The sequence below is a fragment of the Palaemon carinicauda genome, chromosome 21 (genome assembly GCF_036898095.1).
Source record: "Palaemon carinicauda isolate YSFRI2023 chromosome 21, ASM3689809v2, whole genome shotgun sequence".
Classification (NCBI taxonomy): Eukaryota; Metazoa; Arthropoda; class Malacostraca; order Decapoda; family Palaemonidae; genus Palaemon; species Palaemon carinicauda.
Genome location: NC_090745.1, coordinates 2,400,465 through 2,427,964, shown reverse-complemented (window position 1 = coordinate 2,427,964; position 27,500 = coordinate 2,400,465). Strand labels below are relative to the sequence as shown.

General features: G+C 33.3%; 1 protein-coding gene across 1 annotated transcript in view; it reads right to left on the bottom strand.

The window, feature by feature from the left end:
* Nucleotides 1-27,500, bottom strand: part of LOC137615523 (cubilin-like) — an 80,920-nt gene that overhangs the window by 22,178 nt on the left and 31,242 nt on the right. The window contains exons 14-25 of the mRNA XM_068345435.1: nt 26,831-26,889; nt 25,750-25,957; nt 24,609-24,758; nt 24,026-24,093; nt 23,623-23,830; nt 22,073-22,200; nt 20,966-21,091; nt 20,631-20,770; nt 16,807-16,969; nt 15,693-15,758; nt 14,102-14,309; nt 13,264-13,391 (exon numbers count right to left, since the gene is read on the bottom strand). Coding sequence (XP_068201536.1) covers nt 13,264-13,391; nt 14,102-14,309; nt 15,693-15,758; nt 16,807-16,969; nt 20,631-20,770; nt 20,966-21,091; nt 22,073-22,200; nt 23,623-23,830; nt 24,026-24,093; nt 24,609-24,758; nt 25,750-25,957; nt 26,831-26,889 — 1,652 coding nt within the window. The remainder of the gene's footprint in view (nt 1-13,263; nt 13,392-14,101; nt 14,310-15,692; nt 15,759-16,806; nt 16,970-20,630; nt 20,771-20,965; nt 21,092-22,072; nt 22,201-23,622; nt 23,831-24,025; nt 24,094-24,608; nt 24,759-25,749; nt 25,958-26,830; nt 26,890-27,500) is intronic.

The window sequence follows — 27,500 nt, the reverse complement described above, 5'->3', positions numbered from 1 at the left end:
TGGGTTTATAGGATTTTGATTTTCCAACTAGGTTTGTAGCTTAGCTAGTAATAATGATGATGATAATGATTTAATAGCGACACTTAATATGTGCGATTACCAGCATCACGAATCTTTTCGTCGGTCTCAATTATTCAATATAGAGTAAAAGAATTAGTTGTTTAAATGGAGAGGTTGCCTTCAGCACACAAATATAGTTTTATTAATTATTATTATTTTAGAAGAATTTCTCAGACGAGGGGAAACGCAGTCTAATGAGGAACTGTAGTGCAAGTGCAAATCGAAACATCATCCATCATTCAATACACCTTTATTACAACGTTTCGGACAATTTGTCCATCATCAAGTTCTCTAAAGTTAAAAACATACATTGGTACAAACAATAAAAAACATTGGTAAAAGACATGAGCAAAAATAAGATAATTTGAAATTATAAATAGTACTTAAAACAATTTTCTGCTGAAAGCAGAGTGATCTATGTTTAGTTTCAGTTGAAGTTTTTCTATGTAAAATGTTTCCAATAATCTTAGCTCGGTCTCAAATCGAGCTTTACATAAAATACTAAAATCAAGATGATTAAAATTAGTGTTACACACTCCATGGCAATAATCTCTTATAGAGGATTGAGAAGTCTTACCTAGCGGTAGAAGGGTCCGCGAACTGATGCCCTTATGTTCAAAGGTTCTGGTAGACAACAGTTTACTCGAACTACCCACATATTCTGAGCTACACTTCGGACACACGAATTTATAAACAGCCATAGAACATAGTTCGCTAGATAACGATTCCTTGGACTTGAGCAAATTGCCCATCATAAAATTATTGAAAAATACCATTATAATATTTATATTTTTGAAGTAGGTTTCCGGTATGTGCTTAATTTTTCTTTCCATTATATTATTGATTATGTTCGATATATAAGGTAATCGGAAATATATAATCTGGTCTTTAACTTCACTATGGTTTGCAGTGGGTCACAGGGTCAGTTTATGTGAGGAATGGACATTATAGTCGGTACTTCCAACGCAGGTATGTTTGATGAGTACTCATTAGCTTTGCCTCTGGTATGTAGCCTCTGTACCATGGTCTTCCACTGTCTTGGATTAGTGATCTCTTGCTTGAGGGTACACTAGGGCATAGCCATAGCCTTTGTACCATGGTCTTCCACTGTCTTAGGTTAAAGTCCTCTTGCTTGAGGGTACACTCGGGCACAGCCATAGCCTGTGTTCCATGGTCTTCCACTGTCTTGGGTTAGTGATCTCTTGCTAGAAGGTACAATCGGGCACAATTATAGCCTCTGTACCATGGTCTTCCACTATCTTGGGTTAGTGATCTCATTCTTGAGGGTACACTTGGGCACTGCCATAGCCTCTGTACCATGGTCTTCCACTGTCTTGGGCTGGTGATCTCATGTTTGAAGGTACACTAAGGCACAGCCATAGTCTCTGTACCATGGTCTTCCACTGTCTTGGGTTAATGATCTCTTGCCTGAGGGTACACTCGGGCACAGCCATAGCCTCTGTACCATGGTCTTCCACTGTCTTGGGTTAGTGATCTCTTGCTTGATGGTACACTCGGGCACAGCCATAGCCTTTGTACCATGTTCTTCCACTGTCTTGGGTTAGCGATCTCATGCTTGAGGGTATACTCGGGCGCAGCCATAGCCTCTGTACCATGGTCTTCCACTGTCTTGGGTTAGAGTCCTCTTGCTTGAGGGTACACTCGGGCACAGCCATAGCCTGTGTTCCATGGTCTTCCACTGTCTTGGGTTAGTGATATCTTGCTTGAGGGTACATTCGGGCACAGCCATAGCCTCTGTACTATGGTCTTCCACTGTCATGGGTTAGTGATCTCTTCCTTGGGGGTACACTAGGGCACAGCCATAGCCTCTGTACCATGGTCTTCCACTGTCTTGGGTTAATAATCTCTTGCCTGAGGGTACACTCGGGCACAGCCATAGCCTCTGTACCATGGTCTTCCACTGTCTTGGGTTAGTGATCTCTTGCTTGATGGTACACTCGGGCACAGCCATAGCCTCTGTACCATTAACTTCCACAGTCTTGGGTTAGTAATTTCATGCTTGAGGGTACACTCAAGGCACAGCCAGAGCCTCTGTACCCTGGTCTTCCACTGTCTTGGGTTAGTGATCTCATGCTTGAGGGTACACTTGGGCACAGCCGTAGCCTCTGGACCATGGTCTTCCACTGTCTTGGGTTAGTGATCTCTTGCTTGAGGGTACACTTGGGCACAGCCGTAGCCTCTGTACCATGGTCTTCCACTTTCTTGGGTTAGTGATCTCACGTTTGAGGGTACACTCGGGCACAGCCATAGCCTCTGTACCATGGTCTTCCACTGTCTTGGGTTAGTGATCTCATGCTTGAGGGTACACTCGGGCACAGCCATAGGCTCCGTACCCTGGTCTTCCACTGTCTTGGGTTAGTGATCTCATGCTTGAGGATACAGTCGGGCACAGCCAATGCCTCTGTACCATAGTCTTCCTTTATCTTTGGTCATAGTTCTCTAGCTTGATGGTACATTCTTGCACACTATTCTATTTTATCCCTCTTCCTTTTGTTATTATATCAAGTTTTTATAGTTTATATATGAAAGATTTATTTTAATATTGTTACTCTTCTTAAGATATTTTATTTTAATTGTACAATAATTGTAGTTTATTTTCTTATTTGTTTTTCTTCACTGAGTTATTTTCCCTGTTGGTGCCCTGTAGTTTTCCAACTACGGTTGTAGCTTAGCAAGTAATAATAAAAATAATAGTAATAATAATAATAATAATAATAATAATAATAATAATAATAATAATAATAATAATAATAATAATAATAATAATAATAACAACAATAATAATAATTTAAAAATTATTGTACGTCACATGCTCACGTACCCACACCTACTTTTGTAAGATAAATTTTTAATAAACAAGTTTCTGGCACTCACAAGTATTTTGCAAAACGGGGAATGCAGTACTCAAGGGTTTGTGGATGTTAATTTTTGCTTTTGTTCAGTACGGAATACTCAATTATTTCTTCTGAATTTCTTTGTATTATTTTTTTTTCCAGTTTCAACACTCGGCTTTCGTTGAACCCCCCCCCCAAAAAAAAAAAATCTAGGTTATTTCTTTTTTCGTTATTAACAGAAAATTATTGGAAAAATATTAGATAAAAACCAGTCAAATAATTTTCCAATGTATTTTGTTTACATTTACGTGTGAAATTGATTGACAATCTGTATTTCCTCGGTACGTTTTGTGTTTTTGTTAAGAAGACTGAAGCAAGCGGATGGGTCTTCTTGGGTCGTTAGCTATTTTTGTAAGGCCATGTGTTGTTGGCATCTGGATAGTAATTGGGTCAGGGGATTTTAGGTCAGATGTCTCATTTTTGCGCTTCGTGTGTCTGGCGTTTATCAAAAAATATCTGGATTCTAACCTTGATCTCGCGTGAAAGATGAAATGTCAATTTATTACCCGTAAAATATACATTTTTTTTCCTGTATCCAGACCTGGTTGTTATCGTTAAAGTTATTATTATTATTATTATTATTATTATTATTATTATTATTATTATTATTATTATTCCTAGCTAAGCTACAACCCTAGATGGAAATGCAGGATTCTATAATCCCAGGGGCTCCAACAGGGAAAATAACCCAGCAAGGGAGGGAAACAAGGACAAAATTAAATATTTTAAGAACAATTAACCTAAACGGATATTATCTTTTTTTTTTCCTTCAGTATAATCAGTTATTATTATTATTATTATTATTAATTGCTAAGCTACAACCCTAGTCGGAAAAGCAAGATGCTATAAGCCCAGGGGCCCCAACAGGGAAAATAGCCCAGTGAGGAAAGGAAACAAGGGAAAAAATATTTAAAGAGCAGTAACAACATTAAAATAGATATCTCATAAATAAACTATAAATACTTTGACAAAACAAGAGGAAGAGAAATTAGATAGAATAGGGTGCTCGAGTGTACCCTCAAGCAAGAGAACTCTAACCCAAGAAGTGGAAGACAATGGTACAGAGGCTGTGGCACTACCCAAGACTAGAGAACAATGGTTTGATTTTGGAGTGTCCTTCTCCGAGAAGAGCCACCCACCATAGCTAAAGAGTCTCTTCCACTCTTACCAAGAGGAAAGTAGCCACTGAACAATTACAGTGCAGTAGGTAACCCCCTGGGTGAAGAAGAATTGTGATAATCACAGTGTTGTCAGTTGTATGAGGACAGAGGAGAATTTGTAAAGAATATGCCAGACTATTCGGTGTATGCGTAGGCAAAGGGAAAGAACCGTAACCAGACAGAAGGATTCAATGCAGTATTGTCTGGCCAGTCAAAGGACCCTATAACTCTAGCGGTAGTATCTCAACGGGTGGCTGGTGGCCTGGCCAACCTACTACCTATGATGAGTTGGTATATTTTGTTCGTGATTTCATTTCCGTATTGTGTTTTCAAGATATCTCTATAAGAGGAAATTTTCGTAAAGTAAATTATATCAACTCTAGTTGCGTTTGAATAAAGTTATGATCGTTAATCAGACAGGATTGCGTGTGTACCATCTTTATTTCCGAAATGTAGAAGACTGGAAATGGTGTGGTATTCTTATCTTTATATTCTTTTTTTATTAAAATCAAGAGAAACGGGGAAGGCTTAATTTGAAAGTGTTATGTATGATTTCAGCAATAATGAAAGTATTGATATATATAGTCATATTACTAGTGACCAAAATGTTTATCCAAATTAAAGTCTGTAGCAAACTTTTGCTAGGTCAATAGAGATATAACTTGAGGGGCACTCAGTAGAGCGCTGACCTCTGCCGTGGCAGCTTATTTCTCAACCTTTTGCTCGACTTTGACCTTGACCTTTGACCTTAACATGAATTAATAGCCGTGGATTTTCATACACTCAATTATGAACCAAATTTGGAATCTTTGTGACAACGATGTTCAGACTTATTGACGTTTTGCTTGACCGCCACCTTGACCTTCCAAAATTGACGAATTTCTAATTTTATACATAACTGTTAATCCCTGCAAGTTTCATTACTCTATGATAAAAATTGTGGCCTGGAAGCTGTTCACAAATAAACACACAAACAGGGGATGAAACGTAACCTCCTTCCAACTTAGTTGACGGAGGCTAAAAGAATGTTTTATCACACATAGAGGTATGTGTCTAGGACTCTTTTCCCATATAGTTGAAACCACATCCAATTTGGGGAAGACAAATTGGAAGATATCAAGAGTCTGTGTTCGATTGATTTAACGTCCAATTGTGTATTTCCCTTAGATCATTTTGAGAGGAATTATTGTGATTTCATTGACAGATGTTCACATCTGACAACTGTCTTACGAAAGATTGTTACGATTAATTGTTCTTATAACACAACATTTATCCATTACCTACTATTTTAAACGAATGATCGAGTCTCTCTCTCTCTCTCTCTCTCTCTCCCCCCCCCAATGTATTTTACCTCACCTACAATCAAATCAGCCAGCTTTTACGCAATAGTCAGACCTCATTTGAATTTTGAATTAACGCAAAATGTAATCTTTTATCAGCATGAATAGATGGCAAGAAGCCTTTGCATCATAGAATTATATTTCAATAGTAGCTATTTTTTTATCATTATTAATAATCACTTATAACCGGACTTATCAATCAAAACCCAGTCCATTACCTTCGACACATCGAGGCCACTTTCAACCAATCACGAAACTCTCAAAGAGTTTATCAGTTTGGCCTTTATGTCGATCTGTGTATTTAGTATGATTTAAGTTTAATGTTTGAATGTTTGCCTCCTATTTCTACGATTTATCATAACTTTATCAGTAATTGAACCATTTATTCACCACTATTTTTGATGAAAACTATCCGTCATATGCATTCGATATTTATAAATTTATTTGATGAAAACAAAATTGACATTTAGACTATGCTACCGTGATTTTTTCTTGTTTTTTTTTTCTTTATCATCATGTTTTTCAAATTATATCGATAAGTATGAATGTGAATAATTAGAGAATTTTAGTTATGTCGCGACGATTTTTATGTTTAGAACTCTGCCTGAATTATTTTTCTTTTGGAAAGGTGGACGTATCGGAACAAACTATATATAGAAAAAAAGTAGAATCCTATGACCTCTCAAATTTCTCTGGATCTAGTTTTCGTTACCAAAACCCAACGTGATGTGAAGGGTTCTCTTGTAGTTTTTTCTAGATTTTAATGGAAAGGAACCGTTCCAACGTATTTAAAGGAACTTTATTATTATTATTATTATTATTATTATTACTGGATATGTCATACTTTTGGGTGTGATCTGGACAGTATTTACCCCAATGTTTTTTCTTGGTATTGGAAGACTTGTGCCCTTCTTTCATTGGCTATAGATATTTATTTAAACGTTTTACTGATGGAGATAGTGTAGATTTTCTTCAATCTTTGTTAGAACTATTATTTAATGTTGATTACTTGAAAATGTATGTAAAGACTTTAATCCGATAAAGGATTTTATTGGTATGAAATGATAATGATAGAAATAATAATAATGATTATTATTATTATTATTATTATTATTATTATTATGATTATTATTATTACCCTAGTTGGAATAGCAGGTTGCTAGAAGCTCAAAACGCCTGTTAGAATTAATTGCATACCAAGTACAGCGTATTGGAAGGTACAGTCTGGGATAATCTATAATCAATAATAATTATTATTATTGGTAATAGTATAAATTATCAATAATTATAATAATAATTATTAGTAATAAAAACAGTTAATTATGATAAGGATGGTAAAAATTAGGAAAAACCCAGTGCAAAGATCTAACTGAACGACAGTGCCAGAGATTAGTAACTAGATCAAGACTTTGTCCACTAAATTAAGATGAGAATCAATAGCTTAATATCAGACAGAGGAAGAATACTCGAAGCAAAGAAAATTTAAAGAATCAAAGCATTGTAACTCCAATATGATTGAAGGGATTTCAGTCAAATTTTATGTACATACATACATATACCAAGGCACTTCCCCCAATTTTGGGGGGTAGCCGACATTAACAAATAAAAAAAAAAAAGGGTGGGTGGGTGTGGGTGGCCTCTACTCTCTACGTTCCTCCCAGCCTAACAAGGGACTCAACCGAGTTCCTTGTTAGTTCTATGTAAGTTTAGATAAATGTGTATCTAGAGGTACACAAAGGAAGAACGTTTGTGACCCCCCCCCCTCTCCCTACCTCCGAATGTTCGTCACTGTACCTGTCACACATACATAAACACATACAACTCCTCATACATGATTTCAGTCAAACTTGGTGCAAAAGTAGACTTTCATCCATAGATTTTCATGATTGTGAAGTCGTTTGTCCGACCTTCTGTGTCTCCATCCCATTTGCTTTGCCATCACTACTCCATATACTGTATACTGTGGAACTGATTGTAATCCGGCCGGGTACACAATTAGCCCAATAAATGCATGAATACAAATCAACCATCTGTGTGTTTTTTTATACGCAACCCTGACGTTTGGTATACTATAATTTCGGAACTCTTAAGCGATGGAGATTCGTATATAGTACACTTTTTTTAATTAAAACTTCATACCTAACATATAATAACTAAGAGATGGAGACTTAATATCTAACTAAAAAGCCGCTCAGATAATATATAGGGTATATTCATGGCAGCAACCATTGCCATCATAATTTGATTTTTTTTTCTTTCTTTAAAGGATGGATCTGTAACATATTGGATAAAGTACATCAAAGTACAAGTACGCAGCAGTATCTTGAAAATAATTGCAATGTTAAGTAAATGGCAAATATTTTTCTCGTTTATTTTTTGTTTGTGAACTACACTACGCAAAAATATATTAAACCAATTTCAACGAAACCTGGTGGACATTTGGAGTTAGAATGATCCAAGGACAAATCCATTAGATTTTGAAGAAAATACATCGAAGTACAATTATGCTGTGGAGTCTTAAGAGCAAAATAAGACTGATTGGCGTGGTATAGGCATGCTCTCTACCGAGTGTCTCTAGTTCTCCCACTTGTTATTACATTCGTAATTTGAAAAATAGATTGTGACCCGGAAGAGAAATCATTTTTTTTTCCTTTTCGTTAAGCAAGTTTATTTGTCTCGTTTCATAGTATACTATTTATTTTAATGTTTTTATTAATCTTAATATATATATTTCAGTCTTTATATTGTTTTACATTTATAGTATATTCGTTATTTTACTTTCCTTCCCGCATGTTGTGTTACCAATTAGGAGCTTGGCGAATAATGATATATTCACATACACGCGGCCTTCTGCGCTTGCTCACACACACACACACACACACACACACACTTATCTATATATATGAACATATATCACAAGCTCACGTGATTTCAGTCAATGTAAATATCACCCACGAATGGCATTTAATACCGAATTCTATCTTGGGAATATATATCCACTTGGAATTCATTTTTATGGTAACAGCTTCTGCCCGGGTGGAGATTCGAACCCCCACCTGTGCGGCTGGAAACCATGCCTGCAGTGACTACACCGACTGAGCTATCAAGATAGATAAAAGTTTATAACAAGTCCACCCGGCCAGAAGCTGTTACCATAAAAATGAATTCCAAGTGCATGTATATTCCCAAGATAGAATTCGGTAGTAAATGCCATTCGTGGGTGATATTTACATCTATCTATCTATCTATATATATATATATATATATATATATATATATATATATGTATATATATATATATATATATATATATATATATATATATATATATATATATATATATATATATATATCAGCAGCCAGTTCCTCCCTTGTGGATTAAAAATGAACATCAACTAACCTCAACTTTCCCCCCTAACCTAACCTACAAGCCGTGTCCTTACCTACTTACACTACTGTATTCTAAGTTAACTGTAATCATACACGCAGGTGGCCGCTATCGTACTTACACCCATATATATATATATATATATATATATATATATATATATATATATATATATATATATATATATATATATATATATTATATATATATATATATATGTGTGTGTGTGTGTGTGTATACAGGGGCGTAGGAGCGTTTTCCTGTTTGGGGGGGCTAAAGTTCGAAATGAAACTAAAGGCAGAGCCGCAGGCGCGAAGGCATAGGGGGGCAGGTGTCTGGGGGTCTCCCCCAGAAAAAATTTTATGAGGAAACACCCTCAGATGCGATTCCCTGGCATCTGACAGCATATTGTATCAATAACAAAATCATATTTTTGGAATATTTTTATGTGACTATTTCCAATTTTTACACAATAACAATCATAAAATACCAATAGGCCTATATATATATATATATATATATATATATATATATATATATATATATATATATATATATATATATATATATATATATACACCGATGGGCTTACTTGGTGGATTTACAAAAAATATACTGACGATGTTCATTCTTTGCTACAAACTCATTCGCAATATCGATCAGGTCAAGGCTATCGGTTTTTTCCCAAATGACAATGAAGTATCATGCAGTGATTCAATCTTTTCTGAGTCATTGTACTCCGAAGGTACATTTTCACTCTGCGCATGGCACTAAAAGCGCGTTCGCTCTGTGCGTTTGATGCTGGCATAACAAGCAACAGCTTAACAACCTTAGTCACTTCAGTAAGAAGAGACAATTTATGGTCACCAAGGCCTTTAATAAACTATTTCTCGTGGCTTTGCCTGTCTTATTTCAGAAGAACAACGCTGTGAGAGAATAGAGCGTTGTTGTCGCAGACGGTCAACATCAATGTCATCACCATAATTTGGTAATGATGGCTAAATTAACATATGTTTGCACTGGGGGTCAAACGTTATAAGTGGCTTGATTCCCAATATGGGGGCTGCTCTCTGTAAAACTAAGCGAGTGACGAGTGACGGGACTGTGAAACTATGATGCTGGGTACTAACATGATACTTACGTGGCGGGAGTGGGGTGGGAGGGTGAGACTACAAAAACTGTTGCCAGAGATGAAATGCATATACAAAAAGTAAATCTGAACGTTTTAAAGCATATTTTCAGCAAAAAAAAGGGGGGAGGGCCTATAGCCCCCTCAGCCCCCCCTGCTCCTACGCATATGTATGTATGTATTTATATGTATATATATATATGTATATATATAAATATATATATATATATATATATATATATATATATATATATATATATATATATATATATATATATATATACAGTATATGCTGTATATATATAATATATAAATTTGTATACGAAAGAAAAAACATATCCTTTATTATATTTAGTATACCATAACAAGTAGCGTTTTCTGGTGACGTAGAAAACGACATAAAGAAAACTTATATTTACCCCTAACTAAAAAATAACTTAATTCTTTCACTGCAAAGTATTCCCACGGGTCATTCATACTTATTTTTATTTATTTTTTTATTTATTGATATCACTTTGAAATCAGTCAGTTTTGCAAGATGATTTATAATGTTTGCATATGAGATCATTAATATCATGAAGGAGTGAAATGTAAATTACACCAATATATTCATCTGTTCTGCTACACCACGACAGTTTTTTAAAGTTTACAGTTACTGTAACATGTTATTAAAACTCGAATCATTACAAGTGTCCTTCAGTTACTCTTTCATTTTTCCTGTAATTAATTGCTTGATGTCACAACATAGAATATTTATTAGCAATGCACAAAGATCTGTGTTTTTTCTTATTTTAGTTTTCGAGATTCGAGACAGCGAAGAAGAGAACAAAGCACGTAATACTGTAGTCAATTCCTTTTAGTGCGGCAGAATTGCACCGACTTGCAGGGGTGCCCCTTTAGCTCGAAAAAGTTTCCTAATAGCTGATTGGTTGGAAGTATTTTTGGTTCGACCAATCAGCTTTTAGGAGACTTTTCCGAACTAAAAGGGCACCCCTGCGCGTCGGTACAATTATGCCACACTAAAAAGAATTGACTATAGTATATCTGAGTGTGGATACCTTAACGTGGTTAAAGAGTTTTATATCGCCACACACACACACTTATTGTAATTCTAGTATATAGATGTTTAAATATTTAAAGGCCGCTCATGAATGGCAGGGGCAAGGGACATTGACATTGCCCTATCGAGTAATGGAATGCCATACAGACTGACCATATATACATAAGATCAGCGCCCAAGGTCCCTCTCCAGTCCCAAGGCAGGACCAAGGAGGGCCTGGCAATGGCTACTGATGACCCAACAGATATACCTATAGGCTCCAAATATCCCCCATCCTTAGCTTACAAGGATGGTGAGGTTGCAGCAACCAGAGAGGGACTCGAACCCCAGTCTAGCGTTCACTAGTCAGGGACGTTACCACATCAACAGTGTTTCATTCCAATTTATAAATAGAAGATGGAGCATTAGGTGTGTTTTAAGTAATTTTGTTTGATTAAGCTTTATTAAAAGTAAGCTAATAGAATCACAGGTATTCGTAGTGGAACTTCGTCATATTGTAGTTACAATGTTAGGGTGACATGTGGTTTAGAGATAATTTGTTTGCCAAAGGATTTTGAGTCATCATAACTGGAAGAAATTACGAGTCCAAGTATGTAATGAAAGAGAAAGTAAAGATTATGCTGATTATTTATTATTTTGATCTATATCATGTAAAATCAAAGACAAATTAAAGGTGTTGATTATCATTGAGTCATCTATGATAATTTACATAGGTAAATTACATTATACATTTTTTTTAAATTAGTTCAACAAGCTATTTTATCCATCACCCCTTTATTACAGTCAACCATGCAATTAAAAACATTTTAACTTACCCTTATTATACTCTACAAAATTAAATTAACAAAAAACTCAATGCTAGGCAATTTCTAATTAGCTGTTGTATCATTCATTGGATTTATTTTTGTTGGAGGGTATACTGACAAATTATAATTCCTCTTGCTATGCCATTTTGGAAATCCATTAGATATCCTGTAAATGTAGCTCTTGGTGTAGTAAAAGGTCTTCGTAAGGGTATTACTTGCTAAGTCTTGTTAGTGATATGTAATATACACCACCAAAGAGGATGGTTTAGTTCATAAGGCTTTTTCGTTGGTCGTTTTGTTAAGGTGTTTCGCATTCAGACGCTCCAAGCTTGGGACTTGTCATAACTGAAATTGGTTACAAAATTTTAGCACAAATGTATTTTGGAATTTTATTATTATTATTATTATTATTATTATTATTATTATTAATTGCTAAGCTACAACCTTAGTTGGAAAAGCAAGATGCTATAAGCCTAGGGCTCCAACAGGGAAAATAGCCCAGTGAGGAAAGGAAACAAGGAAAAATAAAATATTAAGAACAGTAACAACATTAAAATAAATATTTCCTATATAAACTATAAAAACTTTAACAAAACAAGAGGAAGAGAAATTAGATAGAATAGTGTGCCCGAATGTACCCTCAAGCAAGAGAACTCTAACCCAAGATATTTGGAAGACCATGATATGAAGTAAATCTTATGTTTACAACCCATATTTTTATTCAATTTAACAGAATTAACTATTGTTATGCCGTATATTAAAAGCGATTATATCATCAAATGTATCAGTTATATTACAGTATTACGTACAAGTCGGTAAACATTGAAAAGGAAAACAAATTAATAATAGTTGATGCTTTCCTTGGCTGACACTATGAGAAACAACCACTGTTTATCTTAATCATTATTTAGAAAAAATAATAGATTCAATAAACAGACATTAGTGTTTTCCATGATATTTAGTACAACGGCCAGTAGTCATGGAAAAATTATTTTTCGTTGATAAAGAATTCCCTACCTAGTGCTGTACTCGGATTTGGTTTACAGAAGAAAGATCTCTCTCTCTCTCTCTCTCTCTCTCTCTCTCTCTCTCTCTCTCTCTCTCTCTCTCTCTCTCTCTCTCTGTGATTATATAATTATTTCTTCATTCAAATATCGCATCTTATATATTTGTTATCTGTTGGAGTCGGTTTCATATATAAGAAGAGCTGTCTCTTAACATTGATTTATCAACATTTTTACCCAAAAGTCCGTCATAGAGTGACAGAAATATTTGATGTCTTATAGATACCAAATAACCATTTTTAATATCTAAATTTAATCAGAGTTTTTAATGCATTGATTACATGAATTCTCTAGAAGCATGGCTAATTTGTTCAAGTGTTGCAATTTGAAATTAGATTTACCTGGTATGGCTTCAAATTTCAGCTTGAATCCCTGTAAAGTCACTGAAGAGTCGCTTTTGAATGTCACCACAGCAAAGTTACTTTGGGTTACTACAGGAGGTGGAATGTTACTGCCGCAAAGTCTTCCCCTGAAAGAGATATTAGTACTATAGAGATCATGATTACTATTTAATTCGATAATGTCATTTGTTTTCTTGTGCACAGGACTTGAAGTATGTTGAACATCTATAATAGAAGTTTTATAACACTAAACTGTTAATGAAGAAGCAGTATTTGTTATAATTTAGCGATTGCATATACAGTTTATGATTAAGAGTTGATCAGTATTTTCATGAACTTGTCATTTATAGTCAAGATTACGATTTTCCGTTGTTCTCATTTTCTTTTACATAGAGTTTTAGATTAATTTGGCTTTGCAAAATTAACCTGTTTTGTTGATATGGTAATTTTCACTGAAAAAGACTAAAGGTAAAATTTATACACATACACACAGGCTCGCTTACTCATGTGTGTGTGTATATATATATATATATATATATATATATATATATATATATATATATATATATATATATATATATATATATATATATATATATAAAATATCATTGCGTGTACTCTTATAGTACTTATCTAGTACATCCCTATCATAAATTTGTACTGCTACCTCTTTTTTCCTTTTAGTCATCCGGTTTAAGAATAGTAAGTTTTTATTTCACCTAATGATAATGCCATATTAGTGTTGATCAACTGTTGAAATAATATGCAAGATACCATTTTCCCCAATTGAAATTGGTCCATTTGTATCTGGGGTGCTGAAATATATTCATTCACTTACGTCAAGGTCTCTCCCGTTGCATACTCTGAGATCTCGACATAGTCGAAAGGGCATCCCGGGATGTGACCTTCTAGGTCAAAGGACTCCCATGTGAAGTTAATAGCCATCCCCTGAAGCACCTGTATCTCCCAGACACAGTGTTCGTTGTTGTTGTAGGTTCCATTTTGGGCTCCTAGCGTTATTTCACCTGCTGGCATCATTACTGGACCTGGTGGAAGTGATTGGATAGGATGACAAAAGTTAGAAGAAATATATATATATATATATATATATATATATATATATATATATATATATATATATATATATATATATATATATATATATATATATGTATGTATGTATGTATGTATATAAAATATATACTGTATATACATATATATATATATATATGTATATATATATGTATGTATATAAAATATATATACACATATATATATATGTATATGCATATATTATATATACACACTCACACACACACACACACACACACACACACATATATATATATATATATATATATATATATATATACACACACATGTATATGTATATGTATATATTATATATACATATATATATATATTATACTTATAGATGTATATATATTTCTATATATATGTATATAGTATATGTATATATATATATATATATATATATATATATATATATATATATATATACTGTATATATATATATATATATATATATATATATATATATATATATATATATATATATATATATATATATATATATTGTCAGGAGGACCATTCTATTTGTTTTAATTTCAATGTGTGGGACCAAAGAGCACGTTGCTGACTTATTTTAAACCAGGAATTATTACATAAGCGTTATTCATCCTAAATTGAAATTACAAAATTACTTTTGCGTTTTTAGTTAATTAACTGGTATCAATGATATTCCTTTTTTTTCCTGGTACAGAAAGGAAATGCTCTGGATCACAAGATATCATTATGAAGATTTCTTGCTTATACTTTGAGACTGATTTTTTTTTTTTTCCATAATCTCATACAGAATTATTTATTTCAAATTGCCTGTATCCAACAATGTATCCAGATTATATCTTGTTCTTCAGTGCTGTATTTTTCCTTTCTGCTCTTTGTCAAACGTCGATAGTAATTACATATAAATTGTGGTAGTCATTTTATAGTAGAATTTTATGCCTCAGGATATGTAAACATTGGGAAGAGAAAGCAAAAAAATTTAGCCCCAATCGGGACTCTTAAAAAGATTTATAAAAACAAAAGAAATGGTTATCCAAGCAAATATGAACAGGGAAATTAAATTACTACGTTCGTGGTTTGAAAGATGACAGGAAAAATGGACATGAGTAACATTCCTTCTGAAAAGATGGATATTTGGCAAATGAGGCATGAAGGATAAAGACCACAGAGTCACCACTATCAATTCCAAGTAAAAAATTTAGTAGAAAAACTCCATTTTCAAAGGTTTTAAGAATCAGATATTCGTGATTATAGAAAGTGGAGATATTGAGATCACTTGGGAGAAAAACTAGAGGAAATGAAGTTATTACCAAGTAAGTAGGCTACATTACTACAACAGTTACCTGCATCAACACTACAGTTCATCTGTGGTTCTTGGGTTGTTTCATACCAATTCGTCGTTGTTGTTTCTGTTGCTAGGGTTGTTTCATAATGGCCTGGTGTTGTTATCACTGTTGATATAATAATGCATTTTACTTTATATTTTAAAATATATATATTTATATATAGAGTATATATATTTATACCTATTCATAGATATACATATACAGTTTATTATTCAATCGTCATCATCATCTCCTACGCTTATTGACGCAAAGGGTCTCGGTTCGATTTGGCCCGTCGTCTCTATCTTGAGCTCTTAATTCAATACTTCCATTCATCATCATCTACATGGCGCTTCATAGTCCTCAGCCATGTAGGCCTGGGTCTTCCAACTCTTCTAGTGTCTTATGGAGCCCAGCTGGACGTATGATGAAGTAATCTCTCTTGGGGTATGTGAAGTATGCCCAAACCATCTCCATCTATCCGCCATCATGATCTCATCCACATATGGCACTCGAGTAATCTCTCTTAAAACTTCATTTCTAATCCTGTCCTGCCATTCAACTCCCAAATCTCATTCAATATGGACACAATATTGTAATATAAAACATATTGAATCACTATCGATTCATTTTTGTATTTGAAAAGAGGCATTTTAATTAAAAAATATGGCATTAATCTAATGAGTTTAAATTCTAATGATTAAAAAGGTGGCCAGGTTCGGTGTGCACCTAACAACCCTATGTGTAAAGTCCCTCTAGTTCCTATTTTTCTTTCTTTTTTGTGCAAAACTAACTGTTGTAATTAACTTTTCATTTAGTATTAGCTCTGTATATAATAAATATTTAAGTACACTTATACAATGTGTGTGTCTATCTTTCTATCTATCTATCTATCTAAATATATATATATATATATATATATATATATATATATATATATATGTGTGTGTGTGTGTGTGTGTGTGTGTGTGTGTGTGTGTGTGTAAATCAGATACCAGATCACATACATATGTTTAAAATTTGTCGTTACTTTATGAATTGGAGTGCCTGTAATATACAAATATCCATTTTGAAATTCAAATAATGATATGTCAGCGATTAAGTTCAAGATAGTAACTGAAATTAGAATTACCTGATATGGCTTCAAATTTAAGCGTGAATCCTTGCATGGTCACTGAAGCATCACTTATGAATGTCACCACAGCAGAGTTACTGTGGCTTACAACAGGAGGTGGAATGTTGCTGCCGCAAAGCCTTCCCCTGAAAGTGGTAATTATATGTATAGCATTAATAGTCTATAACTAAATGTTTTCTTAGGAATATAGGAGAATGTTAAATGGATGTGGGAAAGGTTTGCAACAATGTGGGTATTGTTTATAAGGGCTTAAAATATCCGGGCATATGTGAGAATTCCTTTTTTTGCTGCGGGTACGGAACGTAACCCTACCAGAAAGGGGGGGATGACTCTATATATATATATATATATATATATATATATATATATATATATATATATATATATATATATATATATATATATATATATAAATATATACATATGTAAATATTATATATAATTAATATATATATATATATTATATATATATTATATATATATTATATTATTATTATTATTATTATTATTATTACTATCCAAGCTACAACCCTAATTGGAAAAGCAAGATGCTATAAGCCCAGGGGCTCCAACAGGGAAAAATAGCCCAGTGAGGAAAGGAAATAAGGAAATAAATAACTGAAGAGAACAAATTAACAATAAATCATTCTAAAAAAAGTAATGTCAAAAGAGATATATCATATATAAACTATTAACAACGTCAACAACAAATATGTCATATATAAACTATAAAAAGACTCATGTCCGCCTGGTCAACAAAAAAGCATTTGCTCCAACTTTGAACTTTTGAAGTTCTACTGATTCAACAACCCGATTAGGAAGATCATTCCACAACTTGGTAACAGCTGGAATAAAACTTCTAGAGTACTGCGTAGTATTGAGTCTTATGATGGAGAAGGCCTGGCTATTAGAATTAACTGCCTGCCTAGTATTACGAACAGGATAGAATTGTCCAGGGAGATCTGAATGTAAAGGATGGTCAGAGTTATGAAAAATCTTATGCAACATGCATAATGAACTAATTGATCGACGGTGCCAGAGATTAATATCTAGATCAGGAATAAGAAATTTAATAGACCGTAAGTTTCTGTCCAACAAATTAAGATGAGAATCAGCAGCTGAAGACCAGACAGGAGAACAATACTCAAAACAAGGTAGAATAAAAGAATTAAAACATTTCTTCAGAATAGATTGATCACAGAATATCTTAAAAGACTTTCTCAATAAGCCAATTTTTTGTGCAATTGAAGAAGACACAGACCTTATATGTTTCTCAAAAGTAAATTTGCTGTCAAGAATCACGCCTAAAATTTTGAAAGAGTCATACAAATTTAAAGAAACATTATCAATACTGAGATCCGGATGTTGAGGAGCCACCGTCCTTGACCTACTTACAATCATACTTTGAGTTTTGTTAGGATTCAACTTCATACCCCATAATTTGCACCATGCACTAATTTTAGCTAAATCTCTATTAAGGGATTCACCAACCCCAGATCTACATTCAGGGGATGGAATTGATGCAAAGAGAGTAGCATCATCTGCATATGCAACAAGCTTATTTTCTAGGCCAAACCACATGTCATGTGTATATAGTATGAAAAGTAATGGGCCAAGAACACTACCCTGTGGGACACCGGATATCACATTCCTATACTCACTATGGTGCCCATCAACAACAACTCTTTGAGATCTACTACATAAAAAATCAATAATAATGCTAAGAAACGACCCACCCACTCCCAACTGTTTCAGTTTGAAAACAAGGGCCTCATGATTAACACGGTCAAAGGCAGCACTAAAATCAAGGCCAATCATACGAACTTCCCGACCACAATCAAGGGATTTCTGTACTGCATTGGAGATTGTAAGAAGGGCATCACATGCTCCAAGGCCTTTCCGAAAACCAAATTGCAAACTAGGGAATAGATGATTACCTTCAGCAAACCTATTAAGACGTTTTGCCAGAAGACGTTCAAAAACTTTAGATAATATGGGAGTTATGGAAATTGGGCGGTAATCAGTGGGACTTGAGCTACCACAAACACATTTACATAGAGGAGTAACATTACCAATTCTCCAACAAGTGCTAAAAGCTCCTCTTCTTGCTAACTTGCGTAAAATAACAGATAACTTTGGAGCTAAGAAATCTGCTGTCTTTATAAAAAACAAAGGAAAAATACCATTTGGGTCTACACCTCCATAAGCATCAAGGTCCATCAACAGAGCTTTAATCTCACGAGATCGAAAAGCTAAACTAGTTAGTTTAGCCTCAGGAAAACAAGAATGAGGAAGTTCAAGTTTTTCATTACTCTGTTTACTGTCAAAAACATCAGCCAAAAGGGTTGCCTTTTCCTTTGGACAGTGAGTGACGGAGCCATCTGGTTTAAGTAAAGGAGGAACTGTTGCATATACAGTATATATAAACAATACAGTATAGTCCGTTCCATGACTCGTTTATTAAGAACACTAAATTCTAGTCAATTTTCGTTTTACGCAAGCCTTATAATAAACATGTATATTAGAAATATTATCACACTTAATTTCTACTTCAAGAATCAGTAAGATGAAATTTCGATGTGCTATTTTAGGAAGTAATATATATTTGGTGTTTCTCAGATAACAAGATGAACATTGGATAACTGTGATACAGGCATTATTACTTTCAGAGATTATCCCCACTCTTTTTCACGTACCATTTTCCTATGCAAATTCACCGATACCAATAAGTGACTTTTCAAGGTAAAAGAATAGGAGTTTAATTCACATACAAAGATATATACATACATATATATATATATATATATATATATATATATATATATATATATATATATATATATGCATGTATGTATATGTATATATACAATCTTTTAAATAAGCCATATATTTTAATACATTAAAGTCTGGATTCTCTTACCGACTTCAGGATCAGAGCCCCAGGCGAAATCACTCAAAGGCTATAGCATCTCACCGGCCGGGTTTCGAACCCTGGTCCAGGATACTTGTATGACATTGACACTACCACTTAGCCACGAAGTGGTATGGTCAATGTCGTGCAAGTATTCTGGACCAGGGTTCAAAACCCAGCCAGTGGGATGCTATAGTCTTTGAGTGATTTTGCCTGGGGCTCTGATCCGAGGTTGGTAAGAGCATCCAGACTTTAATGTATTAAAATTTATGGCTTATTTGAAATATCAAAAACACGTTTAAAAGTACAAAATGTATCATATATATATATATATATATATATATATATATATATATATATATATATATATATATATATATATATATATATATGTGTGTGTGTGTATATATATATATATATATATATATATATATATATATATATATATATATATATATATATCTATATATATATGTGCGTATATCTATATATATATATATATATATATATATATATATATATATATATATATATATGTGTGTGTGTATATATATATATATATATGTATATATATATATATATATATATATATATATATATATATATATATATATATATATATATATATATATATTCTTCTGTTATTGCATGTACAATTTTTTTGGTTATCTAATAAATTTCTTACATTGAATATGCACTCCTATCTTTGTCTCTTTTTATTTTTATATTTACATTTTTTTGTAATAATAATTTTGAATTTCATGAATTGTTGATGTTGAATTTTCTTACATTTTATTGAATATAGATTAATGTGGGTCGTCATGTAGCCATACTTTTTCTAGTTTAGTGCATTCTTATCATTGAATTACTCAAATATACTCATTCACTTACGTCAAGGTGTCTCCTCAACGTAGTCGTAAGGGCATCTTTCTAGATCAAAGGCCTCCCATGTGAAGCTAATGACCTTACCCTCAGGCACCTGTATCTCCCAGACACAGTGTTCGTTGTTGTTGTAGGTTTCATTAGGTGTACCTAGCGTTATTTCACCTGCTGGTGTCCTTATCAGACCTGATGAGAAATACGTTATAGGATGACCAAAGTTCTTTGTAAAAGGTATAAGAATATTCTCAAGTGGCCCATTTTTATTGTTTTAATGCATTCGAAAGTATATGAATAGAGATATTGAGACCACTTGGTCGTGAAACTGGAGTAAGTGGAGTTCTTATTACAAAGTTAGTAGGCTACCCGTACTGCAACAGTTACCTGCTTCAACACTACAGTTCATCTGTGGTTCTTGGGTTGTTTCATACCAGTTCGTCGTTGTTGTTTCTGTTGGTAGGGTTGTTTCATTATGGCCTGGTGGTGTTGTCACTGTTGATATAATTGATGCATATTACTTTATATTTTAAAATATATATATTTATACCTATTCATACATATACATATACAGTTTATTATTCAATCGTCATCATCATCATCTCCTACGCTTATTGACGCAAAGGGTCTCGGTTCGATTTGGCCCGTCGTCTCTATCTTGAGCTCTTAATTCAAAACTTCCATTCATTATCATCTACATGGCGCTTCATAGTCCTCAGCCATGTAGGCCTGGGTCTTCCAACTCTTCTAGTGTCTTATGGAGCCCAGCTGAACGTATGATGAAGTAAGCTCTCTTGGGGAATGTGAAGTATTCCCAAACCATCTCCATCTATCCGCCATCATGATCTCATCCACATATGGCACTCGAGTAATCTCTCTTAAAACTTCATTTCTAATCCTGTCCTGCTATTCAATTCCCAAATCTCATTCAATATGGACACAATATTGTAATATAAAACATATTGAATCACTATCGATTCATTTTTGCATTTGAAAAGAGGCATTTTAATTAAAAAATATTGTATTAATCTAATGAGTTTAAATTCTAATGATTAGAAAGGTGGCCAGGTTCGGTGTGCACCTAACAACCCTATGTGTAAAGTCCCTCTAGTTCCTATTTTTCTTTCTTTTTGTGCAAATATAACTGTTGTAATTAACTTTTCATTTAGTATTAGCTCTGTATATAATAAATATTTAAGTACACTTATACAATGTGTGTGTCTATCTTTCTATCTATCTATCTATCTAAATATATATATATATATATATATATATATATATATATATATATATATATATATATATATGTGTGTGTGTGTGTGTGTGTGTAAATCAGATACCAGATCACATACATATGTTTAAATTTGTCGTTACTTTATGAATCTGAGTGCCTGTAATATACAAATATCCATTTTGAAATTCAAGTAATGATATGTCAGCGATTAAGTTCAAGATAGTAACTGAAATTAGAATTACCTGATATGGCTTCAAATTTAAGCGTGAATCCTTGCATGGTCACTGAAGCATCACTTATGAATGTCACCACAGCAGAGTTACTATGGCTTACAACAGGAGGTGGAATGTTGCTGCCGCAAAGCCTTCCCCTGAAAGTGGTAATTATATGTATAGCATTAATAGTCTATAACTAAATGTTTTCTTAGGAATATAGGAGAATGTTAAATGGATGTGGGAAAGGTTTGCAACAATGTGGGTATTGTTTATAAGGGCTTAAAATATCCCGTCATATGTGAGAATTCCTTTTTCGCTGCGGGTACGGAACGTAACCCTTCCAGAAAAGGGGGGATGACTATATATATATATATATATATATATATATATATATATATATATATATATATATATACTGTATATATAAACAATACAGTATAGTCCTTTCCATGACTTATTTGTGAAGGACACTAAATTCTAGTCAATTTTCGTTTTATGCAAGGCTTATAATAAACATATATATTAGAATTGTCATCACACTTAATGTCTACTTCAAGAAACAGTAAGATGAAATTTCGATGTGCTATTTTGGGAAGTAATATATATTTGGTGTTTCTCAGATAACAAGATGAACATTGGATAACTGTAATACAGGCATTATTACTTTCAGTGATTATCCCCACTCTTTTTCACGTACCATTTTCTTATGGAAATTCACCGATGCCAATAAGTGACTTTTCAAGGTAAAAGAATAGGAGTTTAATTCACACACAAAGATATATATATGTATATATATATATATATATATATATATATATATATATATATATATATATATATATGTATATATATATATATATATTTATATATATATGTATGTATGTATGTATGTATGTATATATATACAATCTTTTAAATAAGCCATATATTTTAATACATTAAAGTCTGGATTCTCGTACCGACCTCAGGATCAGAGCCCCAGGCGAAATCACTCAAAGGCTATAGCATCTCACCGGCCGGGTTTCGAAACCTGGTCCAGGATACTTGTCTGACATTGACACTACCACTTAGCCACGAAGTGGTATGGTCAATGCCATGCAAGTATTCTGGACCAGGGTTCGAAACCCGGCCGGTGGGATGCTATAGTCTTTGAGTGATTTCGCCTGGGGCTCTGATCAGAGGTTGGTAAGAGAATTCAGACTTTAATGTATTAAAATCTATGGCTTATTTGAAATATGAAAAACACGTTTAAATGTGCAAAATGCATCATATATATATATATATATATATATATATATATATATATATATATATATATATATATATATATATACTTCTGTGATTGCATGTACAATTTTTTTGGTTATCTAATAAATTTTTTACATTGAATATGCACTCCCATCTTTTTGTCCCATTTTATTTTTATTTTTACATTTTGTTTTGTAATAACAATTTTGATGTTGAATTTTCTTTCATTTTATTGACTATAGATTAATGTGGGTCGTCATGTAGCCATTAATCTTTCTAGTTTAGTGCATTCTTATCATTGAATTACTCAAATATACTCATTCACTTACGTCAAGGTGTCTCCTGTTACATTCTCTGAGATGTCAACGTAGTCGTAAGGGCAGCTTGGGCTCGGACCTTCTAAATCAAAGGCCTCCCATGTGAAGCTAATGACCTTACCCTCAGGCACCTGTATCTCCCAGACACAGTGTTCGTTGTTGTTGTAGGTTTCATTAGGTGTACCTAGCGTTATTTCACCTGTTGGTGTCCTTACCAGACCTGATGAAAAATACGTTATAGGATGACCAAAGTTCTTAGTAAGAGATATAAGAATATTCTCAAGTGGCCCATTTTTATTGTTTTAATGCATTCGAAAGCATATGAATAGAGATATTGAGACCACTTGGTAGTGAAACTGGAGTAAGTGGAGTTCTTATTACAAAGTTAGTAGGCTACCCGTACTGCAACAGTTACCTGCTTCAACACTACAGTTCATCTGTGGTTCTTGGGTTGTTTCATTATGGCCTGGTGGTGTTGTCACTGTTGATATAATTGATGCATATTACTTGATGTTTTAAACAATAGATAAATATATATTTATATTTATATATACGATGTATATATTTAAACATATAAATACTTGCACAACTACAGTTATTGATAGAAGCCGTATAAATCTTAAGGAATTGCTATTGATTTATTTTTTCGCGGGAAAGGGTATTTTAATTGTCAATTTTGTACTAATCTAGTGACTTGAACTATAGAAATCTTTCTTTTTTTATGAAAAAGGAACTCATATAATGACCTTTTCATCTAATATTAGTGGTTTATATATATATATAAATATATATATATATATATATATATATATATATATATATATATATATATATATATACATACATATATATATATGAGAAAGTTTATTATCAAACAGATACCAGACAGTACAGATATATTTGAAAATTGTCATAGCATCATAAATTGCAATGCCTATAAGATACGAAAGTTCGTTTTGAAATTCAAGTAATGATATGCCAATGATTAGTTTAAGGATAGTAACTGGAAATTAGGATTACCTGGAATAGCTGCAAATTTCAATGTGAATCCTTGCAAGGTCACTGAAGAGTCACTTATGAATGTCACCACAGCAAAGTTACTAAGACTTATAACAGGAGGTGGAATGTTGCTGCCACAAAGCCTTCCCCTGGAAGAAGGTATTATACCTATAGTATAAATAGTGCATAACTACAAGTTTTCTTAGGTATGTAGGAAAGTTTTAAAAGTTTGGGAATGGTTTGTAACTGTGAGGCGATAGTTTATAAGGTCTTAAAATGTCCATGAATAACCGAAAATATGTTTACCTGCATTTCGAGAAATATCCCTTCTTGCGAGAGGTACTGTAGCGTAACTCTACCGAAAAGTAGGGAATGACTGTGTATATATGTGTATATATATATATATATATATATATATATATATATATATATATATATATATATATATGTGTGTGTGTGTTTGTGTGTATATATATATATATATATATATATATATATATATATATATATATATATATATATATATATACACACTTATATATATATGCTTACTTTAAGAAACAATAAATTGAAATTATGAGCTCTTATTTCGTGAAATAACATGGAGTTGGGGTTTCCTAGATGACCAATGATTTAGCTGGGTAAGAGTAATTGAGGCAGAATTACTTTCAGCAATTATTCCCATTTTTTCTCTCAAACTTTTTTTTTTTTATAAATTTGACTTTCCAATATTAGCTTTGATATGTAAGTGAGTTTTCACGGTAAAGGACTGAGATTTCTATTTACACACACGCGCACTCACACAACCATATATATATATATATATATATATATATATATATATATATATATATATATATATATATATATATATATATATATACACGACATTTATTGCCTGTACATTTTTATATTCATCTATTTTGTTTTCAATGGAAATGCACTCATTCATTCTTTGTCCCTTTTTTGATAGTTCCTTTTATATTTTGTTTTGTGGTAAAATATTTGGATTTTATTACGTATTTTTGTTGAATATTTTTCATTTGATTAACTATTATTGTGGGTAATTATGTAGCAAATTATGTTTCTATTATGATATATTGGTATCCCTGAAATATTAAAATATATTCATTCACTTACGTCAAGGTCTCTCCCGTTGCATACTCTGAGATATCAACGTAGTCGTAGGGACATCCCGGGCTGTTGCCTTCTAGATCAAAGGCCTCCCATGTGAAATTAATGGCCATACCCTGAGGCACCTGTATTTCCCAGACACAGTATTCGTTGTTGTTGTAGTTTCCATTAGGGGCTCCTAGCTTTATTTCACCAGCTAGCATCGAAACTCGACCTGATAGGAGATTTGATATGATGACAAATGTTCTTTGTTAGAAGAGATATAAGATTTTTTTCAATTGGGCCATTGTTTTTGTTTTAATATATTCCAAAGTATATAGCTAAGGAGTACATATCAGACCAATTTAAAACCTGAAACTTATTTCACTCAAATCCAAATTACAGAACTAATTTTGCGTGTTTGGTTTAGGCATTAATGGCATCATTTTTGTGGTACAGAAAGTGAGTGTTTTTTGATAACAAGATTTCATTGTGAATCTTTCCTGCTTATCCTTTGAGACCGATTCTATTTATGTTTTTCTTATTTCGATTGTTTTTCTTTGCTTTTCATAAGGTCATTAAGAATTATTTCAAATTACCTGTATCCAATAATTCAAGGAGATTATTGCCCATTCCCCAAAATCGTATTGTTTCTTTTTGCAATTTGTCAAAAGTTAATAGTAATTGCATATAGAATGTGGTAGTCATTTTAAGGAAGATTTTTAGTCTGTTAGAACCTTGGCAATGGCCTAACGCCGGGAAGAGATAGCAAGAAAGTTTTGCACTTGGCTATCAGCATAGAGAAACCAGGAAATGGGATTACTACGTTAATAGTTTGTAAGATGATTGGAAAAATTGACTTGAGTAACATTCTTTGTGAAAAGAGGAATATTCAGCCAGTGAGGTAGTAAGGATTAAGGCCGTAGAGTCGACACCTATGCTTTCAAGTATCAATGAATACTTGAGCACAAAAACTATTCTCAAAGGATTTTTAAACATTATATACTCATGATGCTTGCAAGTGGAGATATGGAGATACCTTGGTAGAGACTATGGAGTAAGCAGTTTTTATTAACAAGTGAGTAGGCTGCAGTACTACAACAGTTACCTGCATCAACGCTACAGTTCATCTGTGGTAGTTGGGTTGTTTCATGCCAGTGGGGCGTCCTTGTTTCGGTTGGTACTGTTGTTTCATGCCAGTGGGGCGTCCTTGTTTCGGTTGGTACTATTGTTTCATGCCAGTGGGGCGTCCTTGTTTCTGTTGGTACTGTTGTTTCATGCCAGTGGGGCGTCCTTGTTTCGGTTGGTACTGTTGTTTCATGCCAGTGGGGCGTCCTTGTTTCTGTTGGTACTGTTGTTTCATGCCAGTGGGGCGTCCTTGTTTCTGTTGGTACTGTTGTTTCATGCCAGTGGGGCGTCCTTGTTTCGGTGGGTACTGTTGTTTCATGCCAGTGGGGCGTCCTTGTTTCTGTTGGTACTGTTGTTTCATGCCAGTGGGGCGTCCTTGTTTCGGTTGGTACTGTTGTTTCATGCCAGTGGGGCGTCCTTGTTTCGGTTGGTACTGTTGTTTCATGCCAGTGGGGCGTCCTTGTTTCATGCCAGTGGGGTGTCCTTGTTTCGGTTGGTACGGTTGTTTCATAATGGTCAGGTGTTGTCGTCACTGTTAATATAATCAATAAGTGTTACTTTGTTTTTTAAATATATATATATATATATATATATATATATATATATATATATATATATATATATATATATATATATTTATTTATATATAT